Source organism: Globicephala melas, chromosome 3 (assembly GCF_963455315.2).
Source record: "Globicephala melas chromosome 3, mGloMel1.2, whole genome shotgun sequence".
In the NCBI taxonomy this organism is placed as follows: Eukaryota; Metazoa; Chordata; class Mammalia; order Artiodactyla; family Delphinidae; genus Globicephala; species Globicephala melas.
Window position 1 is genome coordinate 32,212,382 of NC_083316.1, and position 17,536 is coordinate 32,229,917.

The 17,536-nt window shown below is 37.8% G+C and overlaps 1 protein-coding gene across 1 annotated transcript in view; it reads right to left on the reverse strand.

Annotated features, from left to right (window-relative positions):
- Nucleotides 1-841: 841 nt before the first annotated feature.
- C9 (complement C9) overlaps nucleotides 842-17,536 on the reverse strand; it is a 46,076-nt gene continuing 29,381 nt past the window's right edge. The window contains 6 exon segments of the mRNA XM_030881948.2: nucleotides 842-939; nucleotides 942-1,044; nucleotides 5,946-6,124; nucleotides 8,264-8,389; nucleotides 11,143-11,383; nucleotides 15,777-16,046. Coding sequence (XP_030737808.2) covers nucleotides 842-939; nucleotides 942-1,044; nucleotides 5,946-6,124; nucleotides 8,264-8,389; nucleotides 11,143-11,383; nucleotides 15,777-16,046 — 1,017 coding nt within the window.

The following is a 17,536-nucleotide window of genomic DNA, read 5'->3' on the forward strand; positions in this document are numbered from 1 at the left end:
TAAATGTCCATCATCGGATGAATGGATAAAGAAGATGTGGCACATATATACAATGGAATATTACTCAGCCATAAAAAGAAACGAAATTGAGCTATTTGTAATGAGGTGGATAGACCTAGAGTCTGTCATACAGAGTGAAGTAAGTCAGAAAGAGACAAATACCGTATGCTAACACATATATATGGAATTTAAGAAAAAAAATGTCATGAAAAACCTAGGGGTGAAACAGGAATAAAGACACAGACTTACTAGAGAATGGACTTGAGGCTATGGGGAGGGGGAAGGGTAAACTGTGACAAAGCGAGAGAGAGGCATGGACATATATACACTACTAAATGTAAAATAGATAGCTAGTGGGAAGCGGCTGCATAGCACAGGGTTATCGGCTCGGTGCTTTGTGACCGCCTGGAGGGGTGGGATAGGGAGGGTGGGAGGGAGGGAGACGCCAGTGGGAAGAGATATGGGAACATATGTATATGTATAAATGATTGACTCTGTTATAAAGCAGAAACTAACACTCCATTGTAAAGCAACTATACTCCAATAAAGATGTAAAAAAAAAAAAGTAATACAATCATTACAATTTATTATTTGTTTATAGTTCTGTTTAGATGTAGAAGTAGATTTTTAAACTGTGTGCTAAATGACACATAAAGGCTGATTTGTCCATTTCCACTATTCATTCAATCTTTATCCTCTGTTTATATGGATAATCTAGAAGTTTAGCGCAAATTAATTCAATAGCTAGTTTTCAAATTAAATAACCCCCAAATGTATATTTTTGTCCATAATAATATCAAAGGAGTTGTTCTCACCTTCATAGATTTTCTATTTTCTGATTTCACAGGCAACTCCCTTGAACGTGTATGGGCAGGAACACAAACATTGTCCATCCAGCAGAATCACATTCCCTCCATTTTGGCACGGTTGGCATTTTCTTACACTGAATTCATTGATGTAGTCTTCAATGGCTCTTTCCAAATTTTGTTTCTTTAGGTGTGCATCTTTTATTTTCACTGGAATCAGATCATATATTGGAGACAGCTGCAGGAGAGCAAAACATTTAATTTTAGGTCTTTTTCTATAGACAGAGCTTGTGCAATATTTTTCACTAAATTATTTATTCATTGCTTCATTAATTCAACAAGGGCTTATTGAATGATTATTATTGCCAGATATGATGTTAGCTTTTAAGACTGCCAGTGATCAAAACTAGTCATGATCTCTGTAATCATGGAGATCCCATTATGGAGGTAAGGACACTGATATTAAAATAATCATACAGACAAATTTAAAATGGAAACTGTGACTAGGTGCTATAAAGGACGGGTATATGTATTTTAACAATGAACAGTCAGGGATTTAAAGTTTTAGCAGGCTAATTTACTGACATATTGTGAATGCTTTTTGCTGCCTTTTTTCTGCCTCCCCTTTTCCAGAAGGTAGGCAAGTGCTTGCAATCTCTTGTCAAAGAGGTTTGTGTGTGATGCCAAGTCCAGAATGCCCCTAAAGGCAAACTCTTTACTGATTTTTTTTCTTTAAAAGCCTGAACTCATTGATAAATTTTTGTTGGGAGAAGGAGTGTGGGAAGAATGCCACCAAGGTGGGGGCATTCCTTCAGTCCAGGAAGGGGGTAGAGTTAGCATGTACCTCAAGTAGCAGGAAACCATAGCTAGATCTCTAGCAGCTATTTTGGGAAGTGGCAAAATCTTTGGAGTGCCCCTAGGGAAGGTGGCTATCAAGGAACAGGCTACAGCTTTGTCAATGACTCCAATGCTCAATCTTGGCATGGAAAGTTTGCAACCACCTGACTTCAAGTGAACTTGTAAACTTGAACAATGAGGTTATCAGGATGACCACCATGGGCTAAATACTTACATATATCGTATCTTCATTTCCCAGACAGAAGCATCAGGACAAGCAAGAGCTACCCTGAACCCCATCCAACAAATGAATGAAGGACGAATTTTCCAGCAGCATGGAAGGATGGGATCTCAATGTCAAATTTAATTATACTAAAATAAATGAAGTAAAATGATTTATTTTGTACACTTAAATTCCTGGAGTAAGATACATAGTTGCTACCATTGAATCAGGGAAGTTTGGAAAGGCTTTCCTGAGAAAATGACTATGAAGTTGAGATTTGAGGGTGTTAAGATGGAAAGATTACTCTAGTAATATAGGGCAGAATTCAAAAAATGCTTAGTTATGTTACATATAAAACACATATAGAATATACAGGGCTATGTTTTATGTACATATATAAAACATGTATAGAAAACTTGTATCATATGCCTATTTAATGTAAGCAAATTCAATTGTGTGACTGTAAAGGTGTTTGAGTAGATAAACTGTAAGAAATTGAGACCCTTTGGTGGCACAGTACTTTGAAATAAGAGACCACAAAATTTAGACGCAATTGGAATCGAAAGACAAGATTAAAAAATATACCACAGAACTTCCCTGGTGGCGCAGTGGTTAAGAATCCACCTGCCAATGCAGGGGACACGGGTTCGAGCCCTGATCCGGGAAGATCTCACATGCTGCTGAGCAACTAAGCCTGTGCACCACAACTACTGAGCCTGCACTCTGGAGCCTGCGAGGCACAACTACTGAGCCCGCATGCCACAACTACTGAAGCCTGTGTGCCTAGAGCCCGTGCTCCACAGCAAGAGAAGCCACCACAATAAGTCCACGCACCACAACGAAGACCCAATGTAGCCATAAATAAATAAATTTATTAAAAAAATAGTTTTATATATATATATACACACACACACACACACACACACCACAAATTCCTGCCAAAGAGTAATGATGGATTAAATAAAGTCAACTAATCCTTTTTCTGAGGACGATGAGAAAAGCTGAACAAGATAAAAGTAAAATTAAAAAATTTGCTTGAAAACCCTGGAGAACTAACAAGGTAACAAAACATTACTAGGCTAAGATCTGGGAGGAGGTAGAAGTTCAGTGAGGTGAGCCCAGTACTTCTGGGTCACCAGTCCCCTTGACACATTTCCTAAATCAGGAAGAGGCAGTCGAGGAACTAAGAGGTAGAGCAGCACATTACTGGGCTGGGGAAAAAAGGTTGGAATTCAGGACAGCAAAGGTAAAAAAGCTGTGCTTTGGGTTGGGCCCCAAAGGACTGCAGCCCTAGAAGTAAAAGGGAATTGGAATTGAGGTGGTCCTGGCAAAGACTGCAGCTGGTTTTAAAATAATCCTGAGTCATTAGGACCCCAGAGGCTTTTCAGATACAAATATGTATTTCTTTTGAAGACAATAAAAGCATCTCAGGCCTCAAGCTACTCTGATAGCAATTTTTAAAGTATAATATCCAGCCCACAATAAAAGTAACTAGGTACACAAGGAAATGAGCCAACGTGAATGAGAATCAGTAGAAATAATAGAAATGAGAAACAGAGCTTGGGAATGCCAAGATTTGAGTTATCAGATGTAGACTTTAAAACAGCTATGTTTACATAAGCATAAGAGACAAGATTAAAAATTTTAGCAGAGAACTGAAAATTATTTTTAAAAATAGAAGATTTTAAAAAAAATAAACAAAGAGAATTGGAATTTGTTATTATAATATACAAATTAATGGACTGTTTAAATAGTAGATGTGACACAACTGAAGTAAAGTTAATGAATTGAAATATAGGTTAGAAGAAGATATTGACAATGAAGCATGAAGAGATACAAAGTCAGGAAATACAGAAAGACAATAGGAAACATAAAAGAGAGAGTGAGGGGATTCCCTGGTGGCGCAGTGGTTGAGAGTCCGCCTGCCGATGCAGGGGACACGGGTTCATGCCCCGGTCCGGGAAGATTCCACATGCCGTGGAGCGGCTGGGCCTGTGAGCCATGGCCGCTGAGCCTGCGTGTCCCGAGCCTGTGCTTTGCAACGGGAGAGGCCACAACAGTGAGAGGCCCGCGTACCGAAAAACAAACAAACAAAAAAAACATAATATTTTACTATTTTTTGAACTTCTCCAAGAAGATAAATTTAAAAAGTGTTTCATGGTGGACTATCTATGGTTACCTTCTGCTTAGGCAGAATATTGATATGAAAAGTCCAGGCTTTCAATTCATGAAGAAAGAAACATAGAGATATTTTAGATGGAATGCCCACCAATCTAAAAATCTGGGGGTCAATAGTTGACCTTAAAAATAGGATAAAACTATATTTTGCATCCAGCCAGTAGGACTGTGCCAACAGAGTTGATGAAGGTTTTTCAATAGTTCTAGTAAATCCAGTAGTAAATCTTCAGCAGATACTTTATTGACTTGAGATTTTAAAAGTCAGCTCTAGAATATGATGGACTCTTATTAAGACCTCCTCAGAGAACAGTCTTGGATCCGTACAAGGACAGTTGAACTCCCTTTGTAGAAATGAGAAGACAAGACACTTTAGGTGTCCATCTGAATGTAAACATCCACCTAAATCAATTTTTTTCTTGTTTGTTTGTTTTGGCCATGCAGCTTGTGGGATCTTAGTTCCCTGACCAGAGATTGAACCCAGGCCCTTGGCAGTGAAAGTGTGGAGTCTTAACCAACTGGACCGCCAGGGAGTCCTGAATCAATTCTTTTTTTATTTAAGATCTTTTGAAACAGATTTATTTCACTGAGTTCAAGATAATGAATTTAAATATTATTTAAATATGACAAAATAAAAGGGGTCTCTTCTGATTTTAATTTTATATATGGGCATGCTAATTTGGACAACTATTTTCCTCTCTTTGTCCTAGTTTTGGGACAAAATATGTGAAGACTCTCACAGATGTGCTCGCATATTTACAACTGGGTAGATTTCCACAACCTAAAGGGAGAGTACATTACAATTTTCCTGAGTTTCTCTCTCACATAAATGAAGTAGTTTTGGTGGTTTCACTCACTCTTTAAAGACAATAATGAAGAATGAAGGAACACAATTCTCTAATAACTAGTCCTATCAAAAATGTCAACATGTTGGACTTCCCTGGCAGTCCAGTGGTTAAGACTCCACACTCGCATTGCCAGGGGCATGGGTTTGATCCCTGGTCAGGGTACTAAGATCCCGCATGCTGTGTAGTGCGACCAAAAAAAAAAAAAAAAGTCAACATGTTTATAACTCAAGTTAATCAAAAGGAAGTAGGGGGCAATCAAAGATAAATTTGACCCAAGGGAAGAAAATTGTGAAACATACAGGGAAAATTGAAAGCTATAGAAGAAAGTAGGAAAAATACTTTCTAATAATTTCAGGAACAAAACAGCAATAAAGGAAAACACATAGCCTTTATAGTTAGTTTGGGGAGAGAATGGTGAGGCTAAGTAACATTGGCATTTATATCTTTATAATTATAATGTAGCTTTTTCCCCTTAGGAATAAGCACCAAGACTGTAAAGTCCCAAAAGGTTTATAAACGGAAGACTATTATAATCAAGACACAAAAAGGAAAGGATTTCCTGACCATGAGAACTGTTCACTCTTGGTCTTATTTTCTGAGAACTTATGAACTTCCCTTTCATAAAGGCCCTTGAAAAATACAATTCTCCTGTGTTGGAAGTGGTGGTATGATGTCACCTGAAGGCAAGGGACAACTGGGGCAGAAGGAAGGGAACCAACAATTTCTGTGCAACTATTTTGTACCAATCTGAGCTATAGTCTCTATACAAGGAATCACATTAAATCCTCAAATAAACGTGGAGCCCTGGAGAATTCAGTGTTGCAGAAGTCAGAAAATATTACACATCTAGTGAGGAGCAGAGACTCAGACTCAGCCCGGTTGGTCTGATGCCCCCTCTGTGCCTTTCTTCTACACCATGCTTCTTTCAGGGATGGGACGGGAGTGCATTTGAATGCTCACGTCTCCTTCAGATGAAGTTAACTGTTCATCTGAACCAGCAATTACATTTAGGAAGAAAATGACAAAATCTTCTATTTGAAAATAAATATTTCTTACTTTTTGATTTATGAGCACTGGAGCATCGTTTAAGGAAGAGGCCCAATTTACAAAGTCAGTCACATTAATCATCCTGGCTCTTCTGAGAAGCTTCTCTTTCAGTTCAGTTGCATATTTTCTTGTTCCTCCTCTTATGAATGAAATAACATCATCGATGAGGCTTTCACTCGTGATGTTTTCTGAGAAGAGAAAGAAGATATAAGTGAAGCATGTATAGTTCTGTGATATCTGATAGACATTTATTGAACCCCTTTCATAAGGTATAGTCTAGTACATTTATTGAATTTTATTTATAAATATTACTTATGTAATTTTTTTCACCCCAGATATCCAAGGGTCATTTTTATTAGTAGTCAATTATAGATTCCAATCATCTTTTTAAAGAAAATATAAATGGTATGACGCTTGAGATACACTAATAATTTAAAGTTCATCACCTAAGCACATGCACACATGGGAACACGACTCTTGAATGGATACATTTGTTGTTGCAGACTTAGCTTCATAATTATATTTTGTATAAGTTTGCTTTAAACTGTTTTAATATTATAAAAAACTTCAGAGTATAAAAAAGAATAAAGTAAAAAACATAATTTCTTTCCACCCCTATTTTTACATTATTTCTCCCTCAGTCTCTCCCAGACTAAACTGCTTTAAAAAAGTTTTGGTGAATCATTTAGAGTTGTGAATTTTTTGAACTAAAAAGTAATTTCAAGGTGATTTTTGTTCATCCTTCCTTATTTCTATAGATGAGAAGACTGAGCCTCAGAGAGATGGAGTGACTAGCCCAAGGTCACACAGTAAGCTTAATGGCCAAATTTTGAAATTACGACATTTGATGGCAAGGTCAGTTTTCTTTTCACTTCATCAGTAGTTTCCAAGCATGGCCACATGTTAGTGGCTGGTATGCTTTTAAAAATATTAGGTTTTCCTCTCTTCTACTTCTCCACTATCAGCTGACCCTTTTTTTTTTTTTCTACATCTTTATTGGAGTATAATTGCTTTACAATGGTGTGTTAATTTCTGCTTTATAACAAAGTGAATCAGCTATACATATACATATGTCCCCATATCTCCTCCCTCTTGCGTCTCCTTCCCACCTCCCTATCCCACCCCTCTAGGTAGACACAAAGCGCTGAGCTGATCTCCCTGTGCTCTGTGTCAGCCGACTCTTTAAATCACTCTTTAAGTGAGTCTCAAGCATTTGTATTTCTGAGAATGCTCTCAAGTATTTCTGATTAGAGTAAAAATTGAGAACTCCAGCACTACCTCATGCTTATAAATCTGCTAATGATTAGCAACAGAAGTAATATTTATATCAAAAAATTATATTTTTAAAAATGTTATGCACTGATTTATTGTTAAGGATGGATTAGGTATTTTCTTTTTTTCACCCAGTTTTATTGAGATATAATCACGTACAATACTGTATAAGTTTAAGGTGTACAGCATGATGACTTGACATACATATATATTGCAAAATGATTATCACAATAAGTTTAGTTAACATATATTACCTCATATAGTTACAAAAATTATTTTTTCCTTGTGATGAGAACATTTAGGATCTATTCTCTTAGCAGCTTTCAAATACATCACACAGCAGTGTTAACTATAGTCATCAGGTTGTACATTACATCCCCAGTACTTATTTATCTTATAACTGGAAGCTTGTACCTTTTGACCAATTGGGTGAAGGTGAATTAGGGATTTTGAGTCAGGTGGAAGATTGAGTTAGGGAGATGGCTTTGGCCTTCTCCTTTCTTGATGGACACAGACAGCACTGCCACTAGGCCATTTGGAAGCTTTGTTAAAATTAGGGGGAAAAAAGAGAACTTTCCTCAAGATATTTCTCTACCATCGGGCTTCTACCATTGCCATGATAAAAATATAAATCTACAATGACCACAGTGTGAATGGCTGTATTCCCCAGAGCTGTGCAGTTCATGACCTGCACAATGATGATACCATTGAATACATGTCCCCAGGTTACTTGTGTTTATAATGGTTTGGGAACCACTGTGAAGGTAAAATAGCTTTTGGGAATTCCCTGGCAGTCCAGTGGTTAGGACTCTGTGCTTTTACCACCGAGGGCCTGGGATCAGTCCCTGGCCAGTGAACTAAGATCTCACAAGCTGGTGTGGCTTGGCAAAAAAAGAAAAGAAAAAAAAAAAGATAAAATAGTTTTTAAGCACTTTCAGTTTGTTGTTGTTGTTTTTTATAAAGAGGGGAGACAACAAAGAAGGCTCATAGTGACAGGGCAGTGCTCATTGACCTTTCCTCCTTCTTTTCACCCTAGTAAGTTAGGCCATACTTACGAAATTTATCACCACTCCTCTTTAAGCAATTGTCTGAATTAATATTTCCTGCGATTTCAATTCCAGCATTCAGAGATAAATCCAGATTAAACCCGAGGCATCTCTGTATATCCCTTAGTTCAACACCTGTTTAATATATTTAGTTAGAAATTATTAGATTATGTCTATCAACGTCATAAATAAATTCCAATTTTGCTATTTTGTAAGAAACATACTTACTTGGATTCCTAGACATTATTACTGAACTCAAATGCAAGGTTATATCTGCCCTGCTTTGCCCTCATATTAGAATCTAATGGTCTCCTTTGACTTTGCTTGTCAACTTAATGGTGAAGGACCGATAAATTTACCCCTTGTTAAAAGGGACATGAGTCAGACAAGGGTGGTTATAGTCCATCCTTACCTCTAATACCATAAAAGGGAGACAATATCTAACATGTATTGAATGATTATATGCCCAGCATCATTCTAAGCATCTTGTGTAAATCAACTAATTTAATCCTCTTATTGACTTTCTGAGATAAGTTTTATTATTATCCTCATTTTACAGATGAGCATGAGGAATAACAAAGCAGTTAAGGAACCTGCTGATGGTACTCAGTTAGTAATTAGCCAAGTAGGTACTAGAAACAAGAGCTGTCTGGCTATTAAGCACTTCTCTGCATCAACTTCATAATTTGGTCATGGGATGCATCAACATCTCCTGATCCTCTTTGGAAGACTCAGTTCATCATTGAGGTAGCTAGTTTGTTGCTTTGGGCAGATGGCTTAAATATATGACACTTTATTCTGGTCCTACTAATGCTGTTTAGTAGACATTGGTCTTGGGAGCTGACTCATTGTGGTGTGTGGTTGCTCCAGTTATAACGAAGAAAAATCCCAATATTTACTCAAGTATATAATTTATTGTCTATTCTCCTGATTTAAAAGAGGAAATTATTTCTTCATTTTAAGAGTAACTTCCCAGGTCTGAGCGTATTGATCATATCAGTTTTTGCTCTTATTTATCACTTCAGATCACACACACACATACACACATGTATACAAACACGTGGTTGTTTGTCCTGGAAGCCAAAATGCTCTACGAAAAAGGAAAGGGAGAAGTTAAGTTAATCCCAGGATCCCATGGTGAGATGTAGAAGTAGAGATCTGAGGCATTTAGTCATTCATTCATTCAACGAGTATCTTTTGTGTACCCCCAATTACTGAGAACTTAAGAAATATCCAGTGGAATTTCCCATGGTAAAGGAGGAGGGAGGATAAAAATGGAAGATAATGCTAGAAATTCAGAATACTAGATTTCCAACCTTAACCTAAGAAGCATGAGAATTCTGATTCGAAGATGAGGATGAAAATACCTAAGTGACCCCCTAAAGCTTAGATTCTCTACCTCAGCTGTGGACCTCTCCACGACCAGACGGAGTCTGGATGCCCCAAACTGCAGGACGTGGCTTGGATCTTGGGTGTGGCAAAGCAGAGAAGTGAGAAGAATGACTTCCTCTTCAAAGACCCAGAGTCCACCTAATGATCTTTGTCTACTAAGGCCAGAAGGTAAGTAGATATAAGTAGGTAGCTCTGAGTTGTCCAAGATGAAAGATTTCAACTCATGGAGTTTTTTCACCAAAGCAACTCTTAGCCTGAAGAGTTCTTTGTGTTTTGATCACCCTTGCTGAGCCTTTCTCTTCTGATTTTCAAGTTACTCAAGACCCATTCCTCTTGTGCCCCTCTCTCATGTGATATCTATCAATATAGCCTACTGGGCAGGGCTCCTAGAGACCCCATTATGCCGTCTCACTGGAATAACCTTGTGAGGCAGTATAAACCAAGAAACCTCATACTCTAGTCCCCCTGGAAATGCATCTACCGGCCCAAGACTAGACTGAGGCAAGAGCAACTGGTTCTGGCCATTCATATTTGTTTCATCCTTAAAGGGTTTATCCACAGTGGGGACAGTGTCAGGCTTTAAGATCAGAGCTGAATCCCATCTTTTGCTTGACACAGCCAGAGGCTAAGGAGAAAGAGCCATGGAAGTGCTTTTGGCAACACTTCCTTCCCTAAGAGACACAACCCAAATCTTTGAGGGCAGAGAGAGGAGCTATGCTGGCATCTTTCACCTCTTTAAAGAGTGCTGTAACTAAGCCTTAATTAATCACAAAATAAATATTAAAACTTATTAACATAGAAACTTGGCATCTAGTTTATTCTTAAAAGGCTTTGAGGAAGTCTTTAGGTCAGGATGGTAATTCTGTAGCACATAGGCCTATCCTGTGCATATGGCAGACACTGATGATCAATCATAGACTCTTTTCCATGATTCAAGTGTGGTCAGAAACCTATTTATGGACCCAATTCAACTACCACCCCATAGTTAGAATTGTCATCATATGAGGTAAAACGAATTTTCCACTTTTGCTTTAGGCTTACATGTTGTTAACATTGTTTCTTCCTTCCTCTCTTAGAGAAAATTTAGAACATTTCCTTTACAATTCTGAAGAATACTTTGGAAGATAATTGGCATACATATAATTGAACCAGTCTATGGATTAAGCAAGAGGTTATGTAAATGACGTCTTTTGTACTTTTCACCTTTTAAATAGTATTTCACTAAAAGCAGCACCACCAAATAATATTATATTGCAGTACGATTTTGTGCATTTCTCAGTAGTGCTGCTGAGAAGTGCAGGGCCAAGTCATCTTGTTTGAGGTGGAAGTCAATTTGCTGTTTGATAGGATTTTAGAGGCCAAAGGGCAGGGAGAGAGTTCTCTCAAAGAAGCAGGTTACAAAACTCTAAAGCCTTTAACCATTGGAAGAGGATAACACTAGAAATAGTTGATGGTTACAACAATGTTGGAAGTTAGAACTCTATTTCTAGCTATACCTTTCTGTTTCATGGAAGTTTTATCCACAACATATATTAGTTCATAGAGTCCTCCTAGAGTCCCAGAGCTACTGTAGTGGGTTCCATAGGTTTCCAAAAATGCAAAATATTCCCCCTTTTCATAGGTAGCTGGTAGAGCTTTTATAGAATCCAAGAAAGTTGTTGCCAGCATGACGTCCCGAGTTCTCATCACAAATCTTCCCAGGTGTATGGCTCCTTTTACATGCAGAAATATTTTTTCCTTTGTTGTAGAGCCGAAGAAAAGAAATATGAGTTTTATCACCATTATTTTGAATTCAAAAATCACAAAATTTAGAATTTCCATAGTCAATACGTTTTTAGCAGTGACCGCAAGATATCGCTTTAACCCACTTGGAATGGCAAACTTAAAATCATATCAAAACTGTTGATGAAGACGTGCAGAACCTGGAACTCTCTCACAGTGCTGGTGGAAGGGTAAAATGGTACAACCACTCTGGAGAACTGTTTGGCAGTATCTTGTAAAAGTCAACACACATCTACCCCAATGGCCAGCAACTTCACTTCTACGTAAGATCAGTAAAAGAGTAGTTCACAAAAAGATCTGTATGAGACTTTTATAGTGGCTTTGGTCAGAATAGCTTAAAATGGAAAATGACAAATGTCCACTGACAGGGGAGTTAATAGATAAATTGTAGTCTATTCACACAAAGGAATACTAGTTAGCAATAAAAGGGAACAAACTACTGATACAGGCAAAAATATAAATAAATCTCAAAAATATTATACTGAGGGCTTCCCTGGTGGCGCAGGGGTTGAGAGTCCCCCTGCCGATGCAGGGGACACGGGTTCGTGCCCCGGTCCGGGAAGATCCCACATGCCACGGAGCGGCTGGGCCTGTGAGCCATGGCCGCTGAGCCTGCGCGTCCAGAGCCTGTGCTCCGCAGCGGGAGAGGCCACAACAGTGAGAGGCCCGCATACCGAAAAAAAATATATATATATTATACTGAACGAAAAAGTCAGGCACCAAAGAGTATATACTGTATGATTCTATTTATATGAAGTTGTAGAACAGGTGAAACTAAGCTGTGGTCAGAGAAATCTGGTCAGTAGTTGCCTCTCAGGCAGTAGGGGATTGATGCAAAGGGCATGAAGGAATTTTCTTGAGGTGATGGAAATATTCTACATCTTGTTTAAGGAGGTGGTCACAAAGGTGGATACAATAGTCAAAACTCATCATGGAACTAAATGCGCAAAATATTTTCATTTTATTGTATGCAAATTACACCTCCCTAAGTTGACTTAAAAACGTCAACAATGGAAGGAAATGTAGACGCTATATATGAAGCCCAATTTTATTTTACACATGAGGAAACTCTGATACAAAGGTATCAAATTATTTGCCCCAAATCACACAGAGTCTGTGGCAGAGATTTGTCCCAAAAACCTAGGTCTCAGGTCTCTCTGTGCCTTCTACTAAGTCCTCTCAGTTTTTGATAACAGGAGGGACAGATAATATTTTAAGCTGTGGCTTTCAAGCCAATCTAAACACCTCAGCAGTTAATGTTCCCAGGGATGATGGCTTAAATTTCCAAAGGAAAACTGGGGCGGTCACAAAGAACTATGTGATTTAATGCTATAGACTGTCCTGGCCAAAACTAAACTACAACTGACATCCATGATTTTGTGGAAGGTTCTTTTGAAGTTCTCCTGCTGTAGTTGTGGTTAGCACGTGTTGAATGCATAGGAGTTTAATACGTTTTATTATTTTTTTAAAGGTACATCTTGGTGTATACAAACATCACACCAAACTTTTTATGTTTTAGAAGCACAATTGTTCACACTGCGTGACTTAACTTTAGGTGATTTTGGGTGATTCAGTATCTAACAAAAATCTTAAGGAAACTTACTCCATATATATATGTTCTCCACCTGATGACTTGCATAATAATTCTTAATGCAACCTCAAAGATGCACAAAACATATTTGGAATCCCTCTCGTTTTTGCTAAAATTAGGTGTATCTTGTCAGAAAGACATTGTGTTCTTTGACTCAACTTATTTTAGAGGTAGATCTTAGATTATTCCCAGCCAGATATACTCTTGTTTCTTCCATCTTAAAGGAATAAAAATAATCTCTTGGCCTTACTTGTTCAGCCATTTGCCACTCATTTCTTCACCCTCATTAGAAGCGAAATTCCTTTAAAGAGTTTTCTGTACTAGCTCTTTCCAATTCCTCTCTTCCCAGTTTCTCTTAAATCTAACCCAGTCATGCTGCTGCCCTCACTACTCCAACAAAACTTCTCTTTTGTTCAAAACCTCTTCTGAAGGTCACCAGTGACCTTCACAATGCTAAAGCCAGTGCTTCTTAGTCCTCATCTTTCACATATTAGCACATTTGACACAGTTCATCACTCTTTTCTCTTCGATAGAATTTATTTACTTTTTGTTATCTAGGGTAGTTCTTCTCAAAATGTACAGTGTGAACAAATCACCTAGAGAATCTTGTTAAAAACAATTCTAATTCAGTAGGTCTGGGGTAGGGTCTGAGATCCTAACTTCCCAGTGATGTTGTTGCTGCTGGTCCATGGACCGCACTTTGAGTAGCAAGGTTCTACAGCATTACACTGGCCACATCTTGCTTTCCTTCACTCCTCTTTCTTCAGACCTCTTTCTATTGAAGTTCCCTGAGTTTAGTCTTTGATCTTCTCTTTTCTATCCACACTAACCTCATTAGTGGTCTCACCAAAGCCTATGACTTTAAGCACCTTCTATATATTAACAACTCTGAAACTTAGAGCTTAATCCCAGATCTCTTTCTCAAATTCCAGACTCATAACATCAACTTCCTATTTGATATCTCCAGTGGAATGTCTAATAGACATCTCAAACTTAATCTAACTAAAACTTAACTACTGGTCTTTTTCTCCAAACCTTCTCTACCTGAAATTTTCTCCATCTCAGTTGATAGCAACTCCATCTTTCCGGTTGCTCAGGCCAAAAACTTTGGCGTTTGTAGAATCATGTTTGACTCTACAACTGTCCTTTCTGAACTGTCATCATCTCTCACCTGGATTCTTGCAACAGTTTTAACAAACCTTCTTCCTTTTGCTCGTAACTTTCATAATCTCTTCTCAACAGTACCCAGAGTAATCACTGAAGATATATTAGAATATGTCAACCTTCTATTCAAAACATTCCAATGGTCCCTCATGTCACTCACTGAAAAAACCAAACTCTTAGAACAGGCTGTGAGGCCCTTTATGATCTGATTCAAGGTAACCTCTCTAACCTTTTCTCCTTCTGTTCACTTTGGCCCAATGGGCAGGTATGTTCCCATCCTAGGGACTTGTCTTTAATAGATCCTTCTGCCAGATATATCATCCCAAATATAACTATTTGACTATTTCCTCTCCTTCAAATCTTTATTCAGAGCTCATCTCCTCAGTGAAGCCTACCCTAAGCTGCTTTTTTAACACTGCCATCTGCCCAGGAGTCCTGATTGCCATTATGCTACTCTACATTTCATTGTATTCTATAGCATCTATCATTTTCTAAATACTATATAGCTTCCTTTTTTACTGTTATGTTTGTTTCTGTCTATCTCCCCCTGCTAAACTTTCAGCTCCATGAGAAGACTCTTTATGAGTTTGGTTCACAAATGTATTTTAAGCACGTGGAACAGTGCCTGGCCACAGAGTAAGTCCACAATTAAATATTTGTTGAATGACTTAAAAGATTTTCCAACTGCACCCTTTGGGTGAGTGTGCATGTGGATATAGAGGCAATGTATTGATCAACCCATTATACAATTAGGCATAGTATAAGTACTAAGAGTGAATGAGTATTATTTTTTAAGTGGAAGAAGGGTATCTAAATAGGTGACTGTATTATTAGAGAAGAAAGAGTGAGCATTTTACCAGCATCATACTGACTACAGAAAATATATTCTATATTTATTCCAAAGGCAATGAAAAAAACTTCTAAATCTGGCTTAAATATTAAAAAACAAACACATTTTCAAAGTCTCAAATTAAAGGTATGATTACAAAGTAAGCAGACCAATTTCATATGCAATGCGTACGATTTCATGGCATTGTTACTCTAGAAATACACTTTACAGTAAGTAAATAGCCATCATTCTAAGACATTACAGTGAATTACCAAAATTCCTTAGTATGATTTTTCATTGTACTTCTGAAGAGAATATAAATTAAACAGTCTATCACCACAATCTCAGTCAAACAGCATGCTCTGAATTCCCTTTTTTTTTTTTGGCTGTGCCACGCGGCATGTGGGATCTTAGTTCCCTGGCCAGGGATCAAACCCGTGCCCTCTGCAGTGGAAGCACGAAGTCTTAACCACTGGACCACCAGGGAAGTCCTAAAAAGTATGCTCTGAACTCTTAATATGCTTGTTCTGTTGACAGCCACAAACATCTCACCCACTTATTACTGCTATACTGAAGAGATTTTTCTCCAGTTAGCATTCTTCTTCTGGGCCTTCAAACTACCTACACATTTGAGGATTTGTTGAGTACTATTTTTCTTTCTCTTATGCGCTCTATCTGCTCTAAACGATTAAACTTAAAAGAGGACATTTGGTTAGTTTGAAAAATATTCCATTATATTCTCTATATTAAATGTTTGGTCTTACCTTCTTCGAAGAATATGACAACAACTGTTTGTAAGATTCATTTGAGGCATATCTAAATCGAAAGGTACCCTGGGCATTTGAAAGACGTGGAAAGTGTTTTTTGCCAGAAGGTTTTGAATTTGTACTTTCAAGCTGTCCAATTGCTTCATGAGGTGTGTATTTTAGAGATAAATCTGCATTAAAACTTGATTTCTTCTCTTGGATGATACTTGTGAATACTTGCATCTGTTCATCATAATATTCAGTTCTGAAATTTTTGTCGGCTTTGGTCTAAAAGAGAATAGCAAAGTGTTTTTGAAAACATACAAAAAAACCCCAAAATAAACAGGAGAAGACAAAAATCAGGCAACTTATTTGAAAGGGAGTAGAACAAAGAAGTTGAGCCACGGCAAGAAAGTGAGACTGAGAGGGTTCAAATACAGATCTGATGACTTTGAGAACATTACACGATAACCTCTCTGTGCCCAGTCTGATTTCTAGTGTGTAAAATCGGGATACTCACCATGCCTGGACCAAAGGTTGTTATAAGGAGTCAATGAAAAAAAGCATATGAAGGACTTAGAACATAGCAAGCTTTCAAGAGTTAATATATTAATAATTAAAAAGCAAGTTGCATAACAGATCAGATGCACCATATACTCCCATCTGTGTAGAAAAAGAAGGAAAGAAATGATAAAGCTAAGCCTTCCTGAAGCCTTGTGGACCAGGCACTGTTTTGAGCATTTTGTACATGTTAATTAATATAAGTAGAAAGGCCAGGACTTGAGCCCTGAACTGCCTCTTAACGTTTACACTCTACTGCCTATTTTAAAAAAAAAGAAAAAAAAAAAGCCTTTATGTGCATAGAAAATTACCGGAAAAATAGACAAATCATGGAGTGATAGCCCTGGGTAAGGGGAACTGTGAGTAAATGGATACCTGGAGTGACAACAGGCTTGCTTTTTCTTGCATCATCTTTTATGTGGTTTGGACTTTATTTATTTATTTACCACATTCATTTTTGCATAGAAAAACTAAGTAATCTAGTTAAAAATTAAAACTTTCAATTAAAACAAATGAACTTATTTACAAAACAGAAACAGACTCACAGACATAGAAAACAAACTTATAGTTACCAAAGAGGAAAGGAGGGGGGAGGGATAAATGAGGAACTTGGGATTAACAGATACACACTACTATACGTAAAATAGATAATCAACGAGGTATTACTGTATAGCACAGGGAACTATATTTAATATCTTGTAATAGCCTATAATGGAAAAGAATTGAAAAAGAATAAAACTGAATCACCTTCCTGTATGCCAGAAACTAACACAACATTGTAAATCAGCTATACTTCAATAAAACAAAGAAAGAAACAAATAAAAACTTTTTTTGCCAACTTGGTTATTGTCAGGCATCAACGGGAGGGCTGTAAATCTCAACAAACTCTCTTTCCAGAGGTCCTCTGTAACAGGCTGCAACTCTTGTCCGGAAAGAGACACTCATCTCTTCAGTCAGTGGCACAGACTGAACTCAGTAGCATGCACTGGGTGACTGTTCTGCACGAGGAATGCTGTGGTCTGAATGTTTATGTCTCCCCTTAAATCCATATGTTAAAATCCTAACGCCCAGTGGGATGGTATTAGGAGATGGGACCTTTGGGAGGAGCCTTCTTGAAGAGATTCGTGCTTTTATAAAAGTGACCCCACAGAGCTCCCTAGTCCCTGCCAACCATGTGAGGATACAACGAGAAGTCTGTAACCCAGAAGAGGGCCCTC